Below are 17,395 nucleotides of genomic sequence, written 5' to 3'. Positions count from 1 at the left end.
CCAAATGAAGGCTGATATTGATGATGAAATTCAGCATCTTTTCATTTTGGAGCACAACCTTCTGTAACCTGAGTAGAAGCGGGTTTGAAGATCAAGCCCCAATCCTGGTATAAAGCTCGCCATCTACTAAGTAGCAGTGATCCCTGCCCTCTATAGTCTTCTGAGTCACTGGCTACCTAGAGCAGTCACCATAAAATACTGTAGCAATACCACTCATGTCATCTCCAGACAATCTCCAAATCTGGCAGGATAAACAAAACCGATATCAGGTCTGATAAAAGGTTCTCGACCCGAAACATCACCCATTCCTTCTCTCCAGAGATACTGCCTGTCCCACTGAGTTACTCCAGCTTTTTGTGTCTATCTTCGGTTCAAACCAGCATCTCCAGTTCCTTCTTACACAAAATGGATATCAGCATCTACCTTCAGCCTAACATCTCAGACACTATAGCACCGGTCACCCTTAGCTGCAATGAGCAGGTCATGTTGTTCATATCCCCAACACACTTGTGAGCTTTGTCCTGGTATGGCAGAGGAACTGATTCAAGTTTAGTTCTTTAAACTGCCTTGAAAATGTATAGAATTCCATACTGACTTGAGTGATTCCCTGGCCCATACTCAAATGGAGGAGCATTTGGAATGACAACCCACATTCATTGGGAGCATGCGGACGCCCTGCATTAACAAAAGGGTTGACCACTTCCCAACCTACCAACCCATCCCCATCATCAAGCACTGACTCCCACTCCCAAGGCTGTCAACAGGACCCAGATTAACCGCATCATAACTTGAGAGGATGAATTCATCATCAATTCCTTTTAAAACTCTCAAGAAAGGAGTCTCCAGAGATCTTTAAACTATCCTTGCAGTCCACGACCAACTGGTTGAGTTGGGAAGAAATTACCCACTGAATGTAGAATTACTACCAATTCTCAAAACTCGGGCACCATCTCAGTTCCCCTGATTCCCAGCCCATTCTCTCTCAAAATCCATCCTCTAATAAAAAAAAAATCAAGAGATACCAGTAGTAATGTTGTGACCCAAAATTCATAGCATCCTCCCACCTCCTCAGAGACCCCCAGCGGATATCCATGTTTTGAGTCTCTCCTGTAAATAAGCTGCGAGAACCCAACATTGGGAGTATCCCAGGTCAATCTGTTCTTGGCACGGATCAATCACTTTTTTGGCTCCTGGGCTTTGAATACTTTTCTCCTCTTCTTTCTAATGGTGCTGTTCATTCATCAACAGTTCCACTCAAATCCTAAACTCGTTACTTTCAATTTGACAAAACGGCAATTTATAAAAACCCAAATGACTGTAAAAATTCTCTTTCTCAAGCAATGAACTTTTGACTCCAAAACAGTGAGAATACCACCAAATGCAATTCACTTCCGTATTCTCACCTTCCAGGTGGCAGACTTGAGGTTGACGGTTCGTCCGCGGTTTGTCACTGTACATTTCATTCGCATGAAGAAGTCACGTTCTATGTTCATATCTCTGTGTTTCCTTCCAAAGCCTGGGGCTACGAGTTAACAAGACAAAAATAGACAGCCATCAATGTATTTATTTTCAAAATTGCTTTCAAACCCCCCTTCAAAAACCTTCTCATTTATTACTATTCCCTACCTTCAAAAGTTGAAAATATGTTAAAAAAACAAACAAAATTAGATTGAACAGGTTGTGGTTTTTCCTTATTTTAACCTCATGTGATTGAAGGTATCGAACAGTTTCCTGTCAAGTGGCCTGGTTTAGCTGTGATTCTCTAACGCAGAAGTAGATAACACAAACAGACCTCAGCCCTTGAAATTGTAATTGTTTCTGCACTCAACTGAAATTTAGCTGAGGTTAGCAATTCAAGTAATTTTTATAATTGATTCAGAGGCACCAGCATAAGATGATGCTGAATGAGGCTGGAACTTCAAAAAAAAATCTAGAGGGAATTTGCAGAATCAGAGCCATATGGTTTTATAGAATCATTGCACCATGGCACAGAAAATGTCCATTTGACACCGTTAAAAGGAAATATACTGCTTTTCATCAGAAGTGCTACAGCAAGGGATTCTCATTTCAAGGCCGCACTTCTGTCTGAGCAAAGTGGAATGGAATTCACTGAGAAAAAAGAAAAATATAAAGTGCTGAAAACACTCATCAGATCTGGCTTCATCTGTGGAAAACGGAACAGATTTAATGTTTCAGCTTGGAGACCCTTTTGACATTGGAAAGGTATCAAGGTGTATAACAGCAACTAAAACATATGTTTTTTTTAAGTGCCACAGAATTAAATTGGAACATCAAAATCAAAACATTAAGTGCATACTAGATGGCCAGAAGATTATGGGTGGCAGATATTGTTTTATGTTTTCATCTGGGATATTTGATGAAATATGGTGCTTTCCACAAAGGGAAGGGTCAATATCAGGGTTTTGTATTACTGTACTATTCTTACAGATGCACAGCACAAGAGTGTCATCAGCATGAGATGTGACCGTTCTCTCAACTCTGTAGTCCAAGGGGCTGCGAAGAACATACAATTATTGTCAGTTAAGAAGAATTGGTATTGATAGTGTTGGTTTCAAGTATGAAAACTTTATTTTGTGTCCTGTCCACGTAAACCATCCATACATGTTTCCAATCTAACCATATAAAAGGTAGCGCAAAAAGTACAAGGAAATAGAGTGCAGAATATAAACGTGTTAAGGAAGAAATAAGCATGTTACAAGTATTTTACCATTTTTGACAGCCAGATTTTCTCTTATCTCCTCATGATCACATGGATGGGTGAAATCAAAAATACTATGTCCAGTCAACTCAACCTATTGCAAAAAAAAAAATCGAGATAGGTAATGCAAAACAAACATTTATTTAAATGACATCAATAAACTTGTAAATTACACTGCCAAAGCACTTTCACTCAAATGATTTATATTGAAGAATTAGTTATTCTTGCGTTTTCTATATTGTAAAATGTTGTGTCCATACAGTGCTGCTTAGAAATATCCTTGCACTCATATACTTCATTGAGTAGATCCACTTTGCTAGCACATAATCACCTTCATTATTTGTCTTCCTGACCTTTGGGAAGAATTTGCTCTATGAGTGTTCAATAATGTTGTGTCCAGCAAATGATACATCTACTTCTCTTGTGACATTTTGTATCCTTGCAATGGTACATGTTCTACATTGACCTCATTCCCATGGACAGAGTTACTTCAAGGTATACCTCTGATCCACTTTCATAGATCAGCATGGAAATGGTTTCCACGATACCTCGAACAGAGCTCAAGGGATGAAGCTGGATAAGCTCAGATCAAGTTCTCATTCATAACTGCAACAAGGGAAGCCACTTCTTTGTAAGGTCTTTCTACTATATCGGCACTGCCTGTGACAAGACCAATCTAGGATAATGTCCTGCTGGTGAATTTTTAATACCAATATATATCAACTCATCAGAATCCTGTGTGTGACAGAATGTCAGTGTGTACTGGAGACACCTGGAGATGAGTTTGAGTCTCTTAGCTTGGTAGATATGTGTTTTACTGTCTTCCCCCAGAAATTGGTATGAATGTAAAAGCACAATAGAAGGAAGTAGAACTTGGTTAATGCAAGGGTACCGGTGATCTTACATTCCCTTTGTTACTACAGGTCTACCACCGATTTTCCGGCAACTGATGGTCTGGCACCTTCTTTAATCCATTCAGAATTACAAGAGATGTACTTGAAATCCCCCCTGGAAGTTCTCCCAAAAATGTGGCTCCTAAGTCAGGTGAGGTGACCGATCCCAACTGCATCAGGACTTCTGTGGCCAATAGGTAGGTCAAATTTGCCGCCTGTGGCTGGGGCTCTGAAATTCCGTGTTTCTGTGCTATTCAACTGAATCTGTGGTTCCAAATTGGTCATGAATTTGTTTTTTACTATTGATTGTTATTGTATAAAGTTTGGTTAATTTCAGCTTTATTGAAACCAGAGTGAGGTGTGTTAAAGATACACACAGGTCCCTTGTGCATTCCCGAAATTGCCAATTTCTACCACATTATTTTTCCAAACAACATTCATTCCATTCCCCCTAAGGGTTACCAGAGGTATAACACTATATTTTATTATCACATGCATAAACAAATATAATAGGTCTATTTTATCTATACAACCTGCATTTTGAAAACCACATTCTTAAAACGTGTGCTTAACCTTCTAAAATATGTTACCAACACCAGTCTGTTGCTGTTTTTAATTAAAATATATTATGTCGTGTGGGGGGTGATTTTTAAAACAAAATTTGTCTCTCAAATCAGAAACAAATTAAATTAGCTAGATGATTTTAACAAGCTTTTTTTCTGTTTTTAACCAAACCTTTGCTTGGCAGCCTTCTGTTTCGCATTTGTGCCAATGGCAACATTATTTACTATCATGACATTTAGAAGACACATGAACAGTTATATGGATAGAAATGGTTTGGAAGGAAATGGGTTAGGCACAGGCAAGTGGGATTAGCTCGGGCAGGCAATTTGTATAACAAGTTGGTCCAAGAGGCCTGTTTATGTGCTACATAGCTCAATGACTAGGTAGACAGTGTAGTATTATGACTATACTGTAGTTGAACTTCACCAAACTTAATTTAAGAATACACAAATATTCTTTAAAAAAAATGTATAAAACATAAGCTTTTTTAAAATTATGAACTATGTTTGAACTCACCTGTGTTAAACCCATGTACTTGCTTGTGTTTTCCGACAAGAAAATGATGTCTCCATCCTGTGTGACCATCATGATAAATCCTTCCAGGGCTTTAAGGTAAAAAGAATCCATCTGCTTCTCTGTTTCAGTATCATTCGCTGGTGTTCCTGTAATAACGAGTCTGAATGTGAAATATTCCAGGCACCCACTATGTAAAAAAAAAAAAAAACTTGCCCTGCACATCTCCCCTTGATTTTCAACTAGCGTATTGTTCAAGACCGTTTTTAAAATATTTACCCACCATACAAGTCACAGAAAACCTTTATCCTTGCCTGACACCAAATTGGTTAGAGCGTACCTCATTTAATTTTGAAAGTTAGAGAGGAGAACCAGTGTTCTATCGACTGCACTGCTATCCACAGTGTGATTTAAAATCCTTGGTACATGAATAGGGCCTCTCCCCGTTGGATTGCAACCTTGTCATGGTCGGGGAGCTTGTGTGTCTCAGTGACCCCTAGAGCTATGCCAGCGGGAGATTTGACTCCTGTTAGGGTCTCCCATGCTGGACAATCGAAGGGTAGGGTAGAGGCGAGATGAAGAGCAATCCACTGGTCCTCCAGGTTGGAGATTGAGCACAGGGCTAACAACCCTGTCTTGTAAAACAAATATGTTACGGAAACAGCAACTGAAGGAATCAACAAGGAGTGGAGGACCTTCGTTGCTGCTCTACATGCCAGGAGGCATAATAGGCAGTAAGTAAGTAAGAATAGGGCCTGCATTAAATTGCTCTCTGTGGATATCCTTCATTCATGTTTGTACTTTGCTTGCAAATGCTGATCAGCATGTCCTGCTATCACTTGCTATTGTAAGGATTCACTACAGATTCAAAACTGACTGTTTTCTTTAGCAGAGTCACTTTTAATAAAAACCACCAGGCTCCCTTTTAATAGAATTACAGGTGTTCCACCAGATATCAGCCAACATGTACCGTCTGGGCAATATATTGCAGCATTTGGGAGTCAATATTGAAATCAACAATTTCAGATAACTTGCTTTCACTGTTTTGGCAGGTTCTACTCTGAGATGATCCAAATGCAATATTAACTGATATTATTGATTCCCAAGAACAGCAAAAAAAAATTTGAGGCGTGTCCTAATCTTTGATCATAAAATTGTATTTTAACTAAAGAACGTGCAAGCAGATGTTCCCCAATAAGACGGCAACACAGGAGATAAACGCTGAATGACGGAGTCTCGACAACCAAACAATTCAGCGCTATCTCAACAGTGAAGATGCTTTGAGAAGTAATTTGCCAATTACTTTTGATCTCATTTTCCAAGTTCATGTGACACCAGCCCGTAAGATACAACTGGTATTGACATACTCTTTTGCTGGTCAATACTGGCTGAGATCAGAAATTACCAGTGTGGAGACTCGATCTTGATATTGAAGGACACCACCAAAAATAACAAATTGTATAGTGGCTGGTGATAATATTAAATGTACTTAAATTATCATTGCTATGGGGCGAGACAGAATTGTCATAGGTTAATTTCTGAACTTGTAACGTTTTTATTTCAACAGTTCCCATGAATTGGGTATTATCGAAATGCTACCTATGAACCATCAGGAGAAATCGCTAAGATAGATACAAAATGCCAGAGTGACTCAGCGGTTCAGACAGCATCTCTGGAGAAAAAGCGATAGGCGACGTTTCGGGTCAGGAGCAGGAGAAATAGCTACATTTTTAATATCTCATTTATTTTAATGAAAATAGTGACATTTACAAAAATCAAATGAAATTTAGCACAAGAATGTTATTGTTTAATCTCAAATCCTTCAGTGCTACTGACAGGAGATAATCAATTGATAATCATTGGGATGCTGGCTTTCTTTGGGATGCTGGCTTATTCTGAATAAAACTGAATTTATCCTGCTTCTCAGCAGTCTACATCTCTCTGACCTTTTGACTGTGAACAAGTAGTATTTGTTTTGAATTCTCAGTGAGATGTAAAGATTCAGCACAATGCAGTTGAAAGAATGCTTTTGAAAGTTGGAACGAATCTTCATGCGAATGAAAAATTACAAGTATGCATTGTTTTTAAAAATAATGTTCTCCCTCACTCAATGTTACTTTTGCACAGGGATATTGTAAATATATCAATGCAGAATACAGTGCCCTCCATAATGTTTGGGACAAAGACCCATCATTTATTTATTTGCCTCTGTACTCCACAATTTGAGATTTGTAATTTAAAAAAAAACATGTCGATTTTATAATAGGGTATTTTTATACATTTTGGTTTCACCATGTAGAAATTACAGCTGTGTTTATATTGATTGCACATAGATTGGTTGCTAGAGGAAGCAAATGTATTTTGGACTTCAAAGTACACTGAAACTGTGTCCCCCCATTTCAGGGCACCATAATGTTTGGGACACATGGCATCACAGGTGTTTGTAATTGCTCAGGTGTGTTTAATTGCCTCCTTAATGCAGCTATAAGAGAGCTCTCAGCGCCTAGTCTTTCCTCCAGTCTTTCCATCACCTTTGAAACCTTTTATTGCTGTTTATCAACACGAGGATCAAAATTGTGCCAATGAAAATCAAATAAGCCATTATGAGACTGAGAAACAAGAATAAAACTGAGTAGTTGCACAGTCTGAAAATAAATATATATTCAAAGGGAACACTCTTCTATTCTTTAATCCATTTCCACCACCTATTTTAGAGCATGGGTACTGTCTGAGAAGAAAGTAAAGGAAAACTTCCAAAATAAGTTATCCTTTAATACTTCAACTACATTCCAGGCATCCAACATCACATAGGTGGTGGTGATGGGGATGTTGCAACATAACAGGATTATCTTATCCAGTCCAGTCGAATAGGTCAGTGAGTTAATGAAGGAATAAAGTAATTTCTATGCTCAAGTTTACTTCATTTCAGCCAACAATGCTAGACTTGCTACTTAGGATAACTGTTACAAGCATTTTATACACCCCTCCTTGAAAAAGATAGCCACAGCAAACCAGAAGTATTACAGATGGTCTCTGGCATAGTAAGGCAGCAACACCACCACTATGTCACTGTGCCACCCTGCATTTCTTAAAAAGTTAAAGAGGTAGCATTCCATTGAAGCACTTATTGATTGGTTGCTAGAGGAAGCAAATGTATTTTGGACTTCAAAGTACACTGGAACTTTCATTCATTTTGAATAATAACTTTCCTTCAAAAATAGAGCTATAAACAGACTAATTGTCTGCACAGGATGTGACAGTACTTTAGTTTTGAAGCACTTTTGCATGGATGTCCCTCACCTCCCCCACCAGTTTCCTTTAAAATGACAAGCTTCAAGGAACAATCTTGTTTTAACAATTATTTATTGTTAATACTTCCTTTTATGGGATCTACGTTCTTCCAAACTCATTGAAGTTGAAAAGTTCTCAGATCACAAATGATCAAAGCAGTTACACAATGATTACAGCATGGAAAGAGGACATTCTACCCATCTGATCCAGACTAGCACTGCAAGACCAATCTGGCTAGTCCCATTTCCTCATCATTTCAAGGAAAGAGCATTCACGTCACGGCCCTGTTTCCACCAATCTTTCACCACCATGCACATGAAGCAACAAGACAGACACCATTGTATGCAGATGCCGAGAATTGTGTTCAGCTCTGGCTGAACAACTTCTAATCTTGTGTGTGGACTCAATAAGAAGAAACTCATGTCCCCAAAATTTAGCAAATTCTCTCTTTTTGGATAATTATCAATTTCCCTTTTAAATGCTACACTTGAACTTTTTTTACACAGAGTGGTTGGTGTATAGAACAAGCTGCTAGAGGAGGTAGTTGAGGCAAGGATTACTGCAACGTTTAAGAAACATTTAGACAGCTACTTGGATAGGACAAGTTTAGAGGGATGTGTGTCAAAAGCAGGCAGGTCGGACTAGTTTAGATGCTTTAGATACATTATGTTACCGTACTGTATGCAGTGACACCCACATCTCCCAAACAAAATTAAACTTTGACTGTTTAGTGGATTATGTTTTTATTACACTACATTATACAACTTAAAATGTCTTTATGAAATTTTATAGATCAGAAGATTTAAATGTGAAATTAGCCACAAATGATCTCCAGCCTACTCCTGCACCTATTGTCTATTGTCTCTAGCCTCAACTACCTCCTCTGGCAGTGCTTCCTTTTCCAAAACAAATCAGTGGGCTTTGACTTTTAAACTTTGTTTACACCAAGTCTGCGTTAAAAATAGGCAGTTTGAAAACAGATAGGCTAAACGCATGTGACAGTGAGGTACTGAGAGTTGAGAGGGTCCTTTAACTGCCATTATTGAAGTACGTCACCTTCAGTGAAATGCTCTTCCATGCTCAATCGAAGAAACGCTTTAAAAAGTGATTCAATTATTTTTGTTATGAGTGATCAAGGTTTAATCCATTACTACCCCTCTTACTTCCAACCATGAGCAGATCATATCCTTTTTAAATCCCTATGAAGTACTGTCATCATTTTCATATTTAAAGGCCTGTGAAAAGTAAAATAAAAAGGCTTTCCATGAAGTAGCTCTTCCCACACTTTGTAGTAATTATTACCAGTCCTACTGGCAGATTGCCTGTCCTAAAATTAATTTATGGTAAGAGAAAAGCAAACATTGCAGGGAATAAACAGAACAAAATTATGTGGTTTTATATCGGTTTTGTTCCAATTCCAAAGAATCTGATGAGTTAAAGGTGTGTGAATAGGAAAAAAATAGTTAAGACCAAAGTTGGACTCATAAAGACTGAAAAAGGTGAATTTATTACGGGGAAAAAGCAAATGGCAGATGAGTTGAACAGATACTTTGGATCCATCTTCACTAAAGTGGACACAAACAATCTTCCTGATGTACTGGTGGCCAGAGGATCTGAGGTGACGAAGGAACTGAAGGAAATCCACATTAGGTAGGAAATGCTGTTGGGGGGGACTGAAGGCTGATAAATCCCCAGGGCCTGATGGTCTGCATCCCAGGGTATTTAAGGAAATGGCTCTAGAAACTATGAATGCATTGGTGATCATTTTCCAATGTTTAATAGATTCAGGATCAGTTCCTGTGAATTGGTGGGTAGCTAATGTTATCCCACATTTTAAGAAAGGCAGGAGAGAGAAAACAGGGAATTAAAGACCAGTTAGCCTGACGTCGGTGGTGGGGAAGATGCTGGAGTAAATCATAAAAGATGAAATAGCCGCACATTTGGATCGGTTGAGTCAGCATGGATTTACGAAGGGAAAATCATGCTCGACTAATCTTCTGGAATTTTTTGAGGATGTAACTAGGAAAATGGACAAGGGAGAGCCAGTATATGTCATGTACCTGGACTTTCAGAAAGCATTTGATAAATCTCACATAGGAGATTAGTGGGCAAAATTAGGGCACATGGTATTGGGGGTAGAGTGCTGACATGGATAGAAAATTGGTTGGAAGACTGGAAACAAATAATAAGGATTAACGGGTGCCTTTCTGAAAGGCAGGCAGTGACTAGTTGGGTACCGCAAGGCTCGGTGCTGGGACCACAGCTATTTACAATATACATCAATGATTTAGATGAAGGGATTTAAAGTAACATTAGCAAATTTGCAGATGACACAAAGCTGGGTGGCAGTGTGAACTGTGAGGAGGATGCTATGAGAATGTAAGTTGACTTGGACAGGTTGGGGGAGTGGGCAGATGCATGGCAGATGAAGTTTAATGTGGAGAAATGTGAGGTTATCCACTTTGATAGCAAAAACAGGAAGGCAGATTACTCTCTAAATGGCATCAAGTTGGGAAAAGGGAAAGTACAACGGGATCTGGGGGGTCCTTGTTCATCAGTCAATGAAAGTAAGCTTTACAGGTACAGCAGGCAATGAAGAAAGCGAATGACATGTTCATTCGCTTTCATAACAAGAGGAGTTGAGTATAGGAGCAAAGAGGTCCTCCTGCAATTGTATAGGGCCCTAGTGAGACCACACCTGGAGTATTGTGTGCAGTTTTGGTCTCCAAATTTGAGGAAGGACATTCTTGCTATTGAGGGAATGCAGCGTAGGTTCACAAGGTTAATTCTCGGGATGTCATATGCTGAGAGAATGGAGCAGCTGGGCTTGTATACTCTGGAATTTAGAAGGATGAGAGGGTATCTTATTGAAACAAAAGATTATTAAGGGTTTGGACATGCGAGAGGCAGGAAACATGTTCCCGATGTTGGGGGAGTCCAGAACCGGGGCCACAGTTTAAGAATAAGGGGTAAACCATTTAGAACGAAGACAGAGAGTTGTGAGTCTGTGGAATTCTCTGCCTCAGTGGGCGGTGGAGGCCGGTTCTCTGGATTCTTTCAAGAGAGAGCTAGATGGGGCTCTAAAAGACAGTGGAGTCAGGGGATATGGGAAGAAGGCAGGAACGGGGTACTGATTGTGGATGATCAGCCATGTTCACATTGAATGGCTTGAAGGCCTACTCCAGCACCTATTATCTATAGCCTAAAATAATTTGATTAGATTCACAAAGTTATGTTTCCTTCCATTGCAGCAATGCATTCAACCCGCAGCACATGCCTGTTTTTTGACAGTGATACCTGGTTTTACTTGTTCTAGCCGGTGACATTGCCATGATAACAAAATAACAATAGAATGACTGTCATAGAAAAATTCTTTTCAGTTTTGTTTTCTTTACTTTTGGTGCATTTGGCCTTTGACATCTATAGCAAAGCATGTTTAGCCCACTGTTCTACTCTCTTTACACCTATGACTGACTGTGTGACTTAGTACAAGTCCAATGCCATTGATAAATTGTTTATTGGCCAAATCATGAGTGATGGTGAGTTAGCATTGGGTGGGGGGAGGGAGAGATCTAGAGCATGTGGCTGAGGGATGAACAGAAACATGTCCTGCTCTTTGCTGATGTTTTTACACATCTAAGAATTTGATTCATGTAAAAGATGACTTCATGCTGTTGTTATCTTGAAATTTTCACATGATCAACATTTCTAACCTTTGGATCATTGTTAATCTAACTATATTTGACCTTAATTGTTACCTTTACCATCACTTATCAAAGAAAAAAAACAGCTAATCTGAGGTAAAGGAAATACTATTTTTAGTCCAAATAGGATAAGAATAACATTTAGGAGAGTAGGAAATCAAAACAGTAACAAACATTTTTTGTAAGAACTTTATAGCGTAGGCATGTTAAATCAATTCTTCATTTTCCAGTTACATCATGTACCTTTTGTGTTGGAAATGGAAGCATTATAAAACCATTGTTCCAGTTGATTTCCTGTGATATTAATCTCAATCTAGTCCCCAAATCAAGAGCCACAGTTCCTCACATTGAATTTCTTCCCTCCACATATTCTACGTTGGATCAAACCAACTAGCATAGACGAGTTTGAAACAACATCTTCTGTTTTCCAAAATGTTTGTGCTTCAGTGTGGAATCAAACCCCAAAAAGCAAAAGTGCCATCTACCACAAATTGACACTTTTCAAATTCAGTAGTATTCTAATCTATCAATGCTACGCATGAGCGGAATATAAGCAGCCAGGTAATGCACAACTGCAGTCCAAAGTCTCCAGCTAAAAACTGAAAATCAAATGTACAGAGGAAACAATTGCACTTTGCTATGATCTAAGGTAACCCTCCACCACTACCAGATAAAGAGTTTGCCAACAATTACGCAATGCTAGCGTTTAACGATTACTTGGTTAAAACATGCAGAATTTGGACTTCAGCACGTCAACAATCAGAAGAAAGTAATGAAAAAAGGCAGCATACTTCTTTATAAAGTTCAGTATTGAAAATTAATTTTCATAACGTTTGGGGACTATCTCCCTCAATATTCTGTCTTAAGGAGGCACAATCAGGCTGTAAGGCACGGCACAGTGGCGCAGGGGTAGAGTTGCTGCCATATAGCACCACAGAACCGGGTTCAATCGTGACTACAGGTGCTGTTTGTAGGGAGTTTGCATGTTTTCCCTGTGAGCACACGGGTTTACTCTGGGTGCTCCGGTTTCCTCCCATACTCCAAAGACATAAATTTGTAGGTTCTGTAAATTATCGCTAGTGTGTAGGATAGAACTATGCTTGGGTGAACTATGAACTAGCACTGGGTACACACAAAATGCTGGAGTAACTCAGCAGGACAGACAGCATCTCCTGATAGAAGGAATGGGTGATGTTTCGGGTCGAGACCATTCTTCCTTCCTTCACAACTAGAACTGGGTGTCCCGGTTTCCTCCCACACTCCAAAGGTGTACAGATATGTAGGCAAATTGGCTTGGTAAAATTGCAAATTGTCCCTAGTGTGTGTAGGATAGTGTTAGTATGTGGGAATCACTAGTTGGCACGGACTCGAAGGGCTGAAGGGTCTTTTTCCCATTCTGTATCTCTAAACTAAACTAATGCATGGGTAATTATTGCTCGGCGTGGACTAGGCAGGCTGATGGGCCTATTTCCACCCTACCTCTATATTAAATAGTATCTTTTGGCAAAAAAACTGTCCCTGCATAAATCCAAGAATATTTGTATAAATAAATAAATAAATAAATAGATGATATAATAACTAGCTACAGAAAACGGCAATTTCTACCTAATGAATTGCTGCCATACAATAATTTAATCCTTAAATGGACACACAGTGGCGCAGTGGTAAAGTTGGTGCCTTATAGCCCCAGACACCCACATTCAATCCTGACTAGGGGTGCTGTCTGTACAGAGTTTGTACGTTTTCCCCGTTTCCTCCACGTGCTTCAGTTTCCTCCCACATTCCAAAGACGTGCAGGCTTGTTGGTTAAGGAAACATGTTCCCAATGTTGGGGGAGTCCAGAACCAGGGGCCACAGTTAAGAATAAGGAGTAAGCCATTTAGAAAGAAGACAAGGAAACACTTTTTCTCACAGAGAGTGGTGAGTCTGTGGAATTCTCTGCCTCAGAGGTTGGTGGAGGCAGGTTCTCTGGACGCTTTCGAGAGAGATCGAGATAGGTCTCTTAAAAATAGCAGAGTCAGGGGATATGGAGAGAAGGCAAGAACGGGGTACTGATTGGGGATGATCAGCCTTGATCATATTGAATGGCGGTGCTGGCTCAAAGGGCCGAATGGCCAACTCCTGCACCTATTGTCTATTGTCTATTAATTGGCTTCTGTAAATTGTCCCTTGTGTGTAGGATAGTACGAGTGTATTAATGATTGCTGGTCAGCGTGAACTCAATGGGTTGAAGGGCCCATTTCCATGCTGTGTCTCTGAACTAAACCAAATGCAAATAAGTAGGCATAGTATACTTGGTCATTGTCATAGAATTTTAGAAAAAAATCATAACATCAGGAAGTCATTTGCCCCATTGTGGTTCGATAAAGGTAAGCCTTGGGAAGCCGGAAGAGAATTTGGGTGGACAATGTCTCTAGTTGATAGGAATTATGATAATTGTGCTTAATCACATGAGCAAGTTAAACTCAAATAGGGACACACATACACACATCCTCCCAACAACATCCCATTTGTCATCTGCATGCTGGAACATGCTTAACACAACATGTTTAAGAAAGAACTGCAGATGCTGAAAAAATCGAAGGTAGACAAAAATGCTGGTTTGGGTCGAGACCCTTCTTCAGACTGATGTAGGGGGGGGGGGGGGGGGGGTGGCAGGGAGCAGAAGGGAAGAGGCGGAGACAGTAGGCTTTACAACATAATCTCTGAGGAGATTGAAAATAAACGAAAGGACAATGCCAATTTATACCTAGGCAAGTAGATCATTAGAGGAAATTTAGCCCGGTTGGTGGAGGGGAAAGGAAAGAAACAAGAAAGAGGCAACTGAGCTAAAACTCTTGATCCTACTGGCAAAGGCCCATGAGACCTTTATCCCATTTTACTTTTTTGAAAGTTAAAACTGGCTGTTAGCTTGGAGCACTGAAACGCTGGGGGCTTTTGTGTCGCACTAATCCTCCTTACGATAATTTATTGATTGTAGCTACATCCAAATCTGCAGGTGCAAATTAGAGGCCCATAGGGAGGAAGGTGCAAAAAGGACAAATCACCTGCAGGCCAGGATCACACTAACTACTGGCCTGCTTCAGTATGAATATCTTGGTTAATTCTGCTCAATACAGAAAAAAACCCCCAATACCAATTGGTTGCATGCCAAACCTTCTCATGATCTATGACAATAACATTTAAAACGAAAACACCATGCAAACGCAGCTATAAGCTGCTACACCAACTTTGGAGGAAAGGGTTTTAATAACACCAACAGGAGCTGATAACCACCTATTTAACTCCTATTCAGCTGCTTTCACACTTAGTGTTGAAGGCAACTTATTATTTATTTTTTTACATGTGGGAATATTTAACTAGTTTTCAACATAAGCAGCAGCAAGGAGAAATCTTGCAATCCAGCCACATGTAATCGGGACAATTACTAGCGGAATTACTTATGTGTTCTGCCCAGTGAGCTGAAAGAACAGAAATCTGCTGCTGGCAAAGACACAAAGTGCTGGAGTAACTTGGCATGTCAGGCAGCATCGAGAAACGTCACCCATCCATTTTCTCGAGAGATGCTGGCTGGCCCATTGAGTTACTCCAGCACTTTGTTTTTTATCTCAGATGCACATGGATAGGTGGCGTAGTATTTCAAAGGGAGTTAACTTTAAGCATACCAATCACTAGTATAGGTATATAACTATCTTAATTTCCTGAGCCCCGACCTCTGCATCTTTTCTCAGGTGTGCTAATCCCCACAAAAATAATCTGCATGTCCACATTTGGGCTTTATTATGATCTGCTGAAATGGACCCAGACCCTGGCAAAGGTCCAACAGCATATCTCAAGAGAATCCTCTCAGTCTTCTGACTTTATTTCAATGGCTTATCTTCATGCAGGGCGATACTGAAATCCTCAGTGACTCGTGATAGCCTGGATTCTCAGCACAGTTTCATAAAATGGCCCATTGCACACAGATGGCCTGTAATAACCATTTTTTATAAATTCCTCAACAGTACCAAGTCTGTGTAAACTGGTGCAAATACAAAGCAGCTCCCTCTAAACTGGAACTTCTACTGTGAAGAACTAGCTGAGCATGAGGAGGGCATACATTTAATGTCGTACCTTGCGTTTATTTTAGGTCACGCTTACCAGAGTTCAAAAGCTTGCGAGTCCGTAGAAAACTAATAGTCAGGCGCATGATGGAAGCTTTGTCCAGGTGTGTACTGATGTTATGAGGCAGTGGCAGATGGTGAGCCAGCTCATAAAACACCTCAGTCTCTTTGCTCCTTCTGTACCTTGCTGCATCTCTCGACTTCTCCTTCCTCCTCTCAGAGTTACTTCTGAAAGTGAAAAATGTTAAGTTTTAAATTCAAAGGTCCTCCATCAGGAAATTTCTACATCATGGTCACACAAGTTAAATCGTCAGGCAGCCGGAGACTTGAGCTACCTGGGGTCCTCAAATTAATGTCAGCTCCCCATGCGAAAAGCAAACTTGTTAAAATTCCTTACAGGTGTTTCAGCATGTGGTTCAATTTGTACTTGACAAGCATGTAACTCAAAAGGGAGGCTGCAAATGTCTCAATGATTGGATTAAAATAGATTTGTGACATTTTCCGACAAGATTGTAAAATCGACTATATTGTACAGAATTACAATTATCATCTCCACAGTCCAGGCAGCATTCCTACTGGGCAGATTGCATACCTTTTGAACACCTTGCCTAGTGTTAATGGGAAAAAAAAGAATCAGATGGGCTCTGCAAAACACACGCAATCAGTCTTGTCTAATTACCATATTGGAGGCAAAAGCAAAATTCTACACCATTAGCGCAGTGGTGCAGCGATAGAATTGCTACCTTACAGCGCCAGAGATCCAGGTTCGATCCTGACTACGGGTGCTTTCTGTCCGGAGTTTGTACATTCTCCGTGTGATCGTGTGGGTTTTCTCTGGGTGCTCCAGTTTCCTCCCACACTACAAAGATGTCGAGGTTTGTAGGTCAATTGGCTTTGGTAAAGATTATAAATTGCTTCCCAGTTTGTAGGATAGTGCTGATGTATGGGGTGATCGTTGGTCATCGCGAACCTGGTGGGCCGAAGGGCCTGTTGCCACGCTGTATCTCTAAAGTCTAGTCTTAACTTACTCATAGATACGATACGATGGCACTTTGTTGTCAGACCGGGCGGGGTCTGAAATTTGTTTTTGCATACAGCCATACAATAAAATAAAGAAACACAATGCACAATAGAGTCCTTGAACCCTTTACACAATCATAGTTTACATTAGTGTATTCAATGTTTCCAGCTCCAACCAACAGCCTTTGGTTTCCACCGATAATAGGTGTGGTTTAGTTTTAGAGATACAGTGCGTAAACAGGTCCTTTGGCCCACCGAGTCCACACCGAGCACTAACCCCGCACACTAACACTATCTAACACACACTAGGGACAATTTATGCCAAGATCATTAACCTCCAAACCTGTACGTCTTTGGAGTATGGGAGGAAACCGAAGATTCAGAGAAAACCCACGCAGTCACAAGGAGAGCATACAAACTCCATACAGAGAGCACCCATCATCAGGATTGAATCCTCGTCTCTGGTGCTGAAAGCACTGTAAGGCAGCAATTCAACTGCTACGCCACCATTACATGATAAGCTAATATTCATCAGATGTTAACTTATGGCTGGAGAATGTTATAGGTTTACTATTTCCAAGAGTTCCA

General features: G+C 40.1%; 1 protein-coding gene across 1 annotated transcript in view; it reads right to left on the bottom strand.

Annotated features, from left to right (window-relative positions):
* The window catches only part of epas1b (endothelial PAS domain protein 1b), a 111,869-nt gene that overhangs the window by 34,390 nt on the left and 60,084 nt on the right, over positions 1-17,395 (bottom strand). The window contains exons 2-5 of the mRNA XM_055639644.1: positions 15,825-16,015; positions 4,693-4,838; positions 2,729-2,813; positions 1,404-1,522 (exon numbers count right to left, since the gene is read on the bottom strand). Coding sequence (XP_055495619.1) covers positions 1,404-1,522; positions 2,729-2,813; positions 4,693-4,838; positions 15,825-16,015 — 541 coding nt within the window. The remainder of the gene's footprint in view (positions 1-1,403; positions 1,523-2,728; positions 2,814-4,692; positions 4,839-15,824; positions 16,016-17,395) is intronic.

This window comes from Leucoraja erinacea, chromosome 8, assembly GCF_028641065.1.
Source record: "Leucoraja erinacea ecotype New England chromosome 8, Leri_hhj_1, whole genome shotgun sequence".
NCBI lineage: Eukaryota > Metazoa > Chordata > Chondrichthyes > Rajiformes > Rajidae > Leucoraja > Leucoraja erinaceus.
This window is presented reverse-complemented; position numbering and strand designations above follow the sequence as displayed.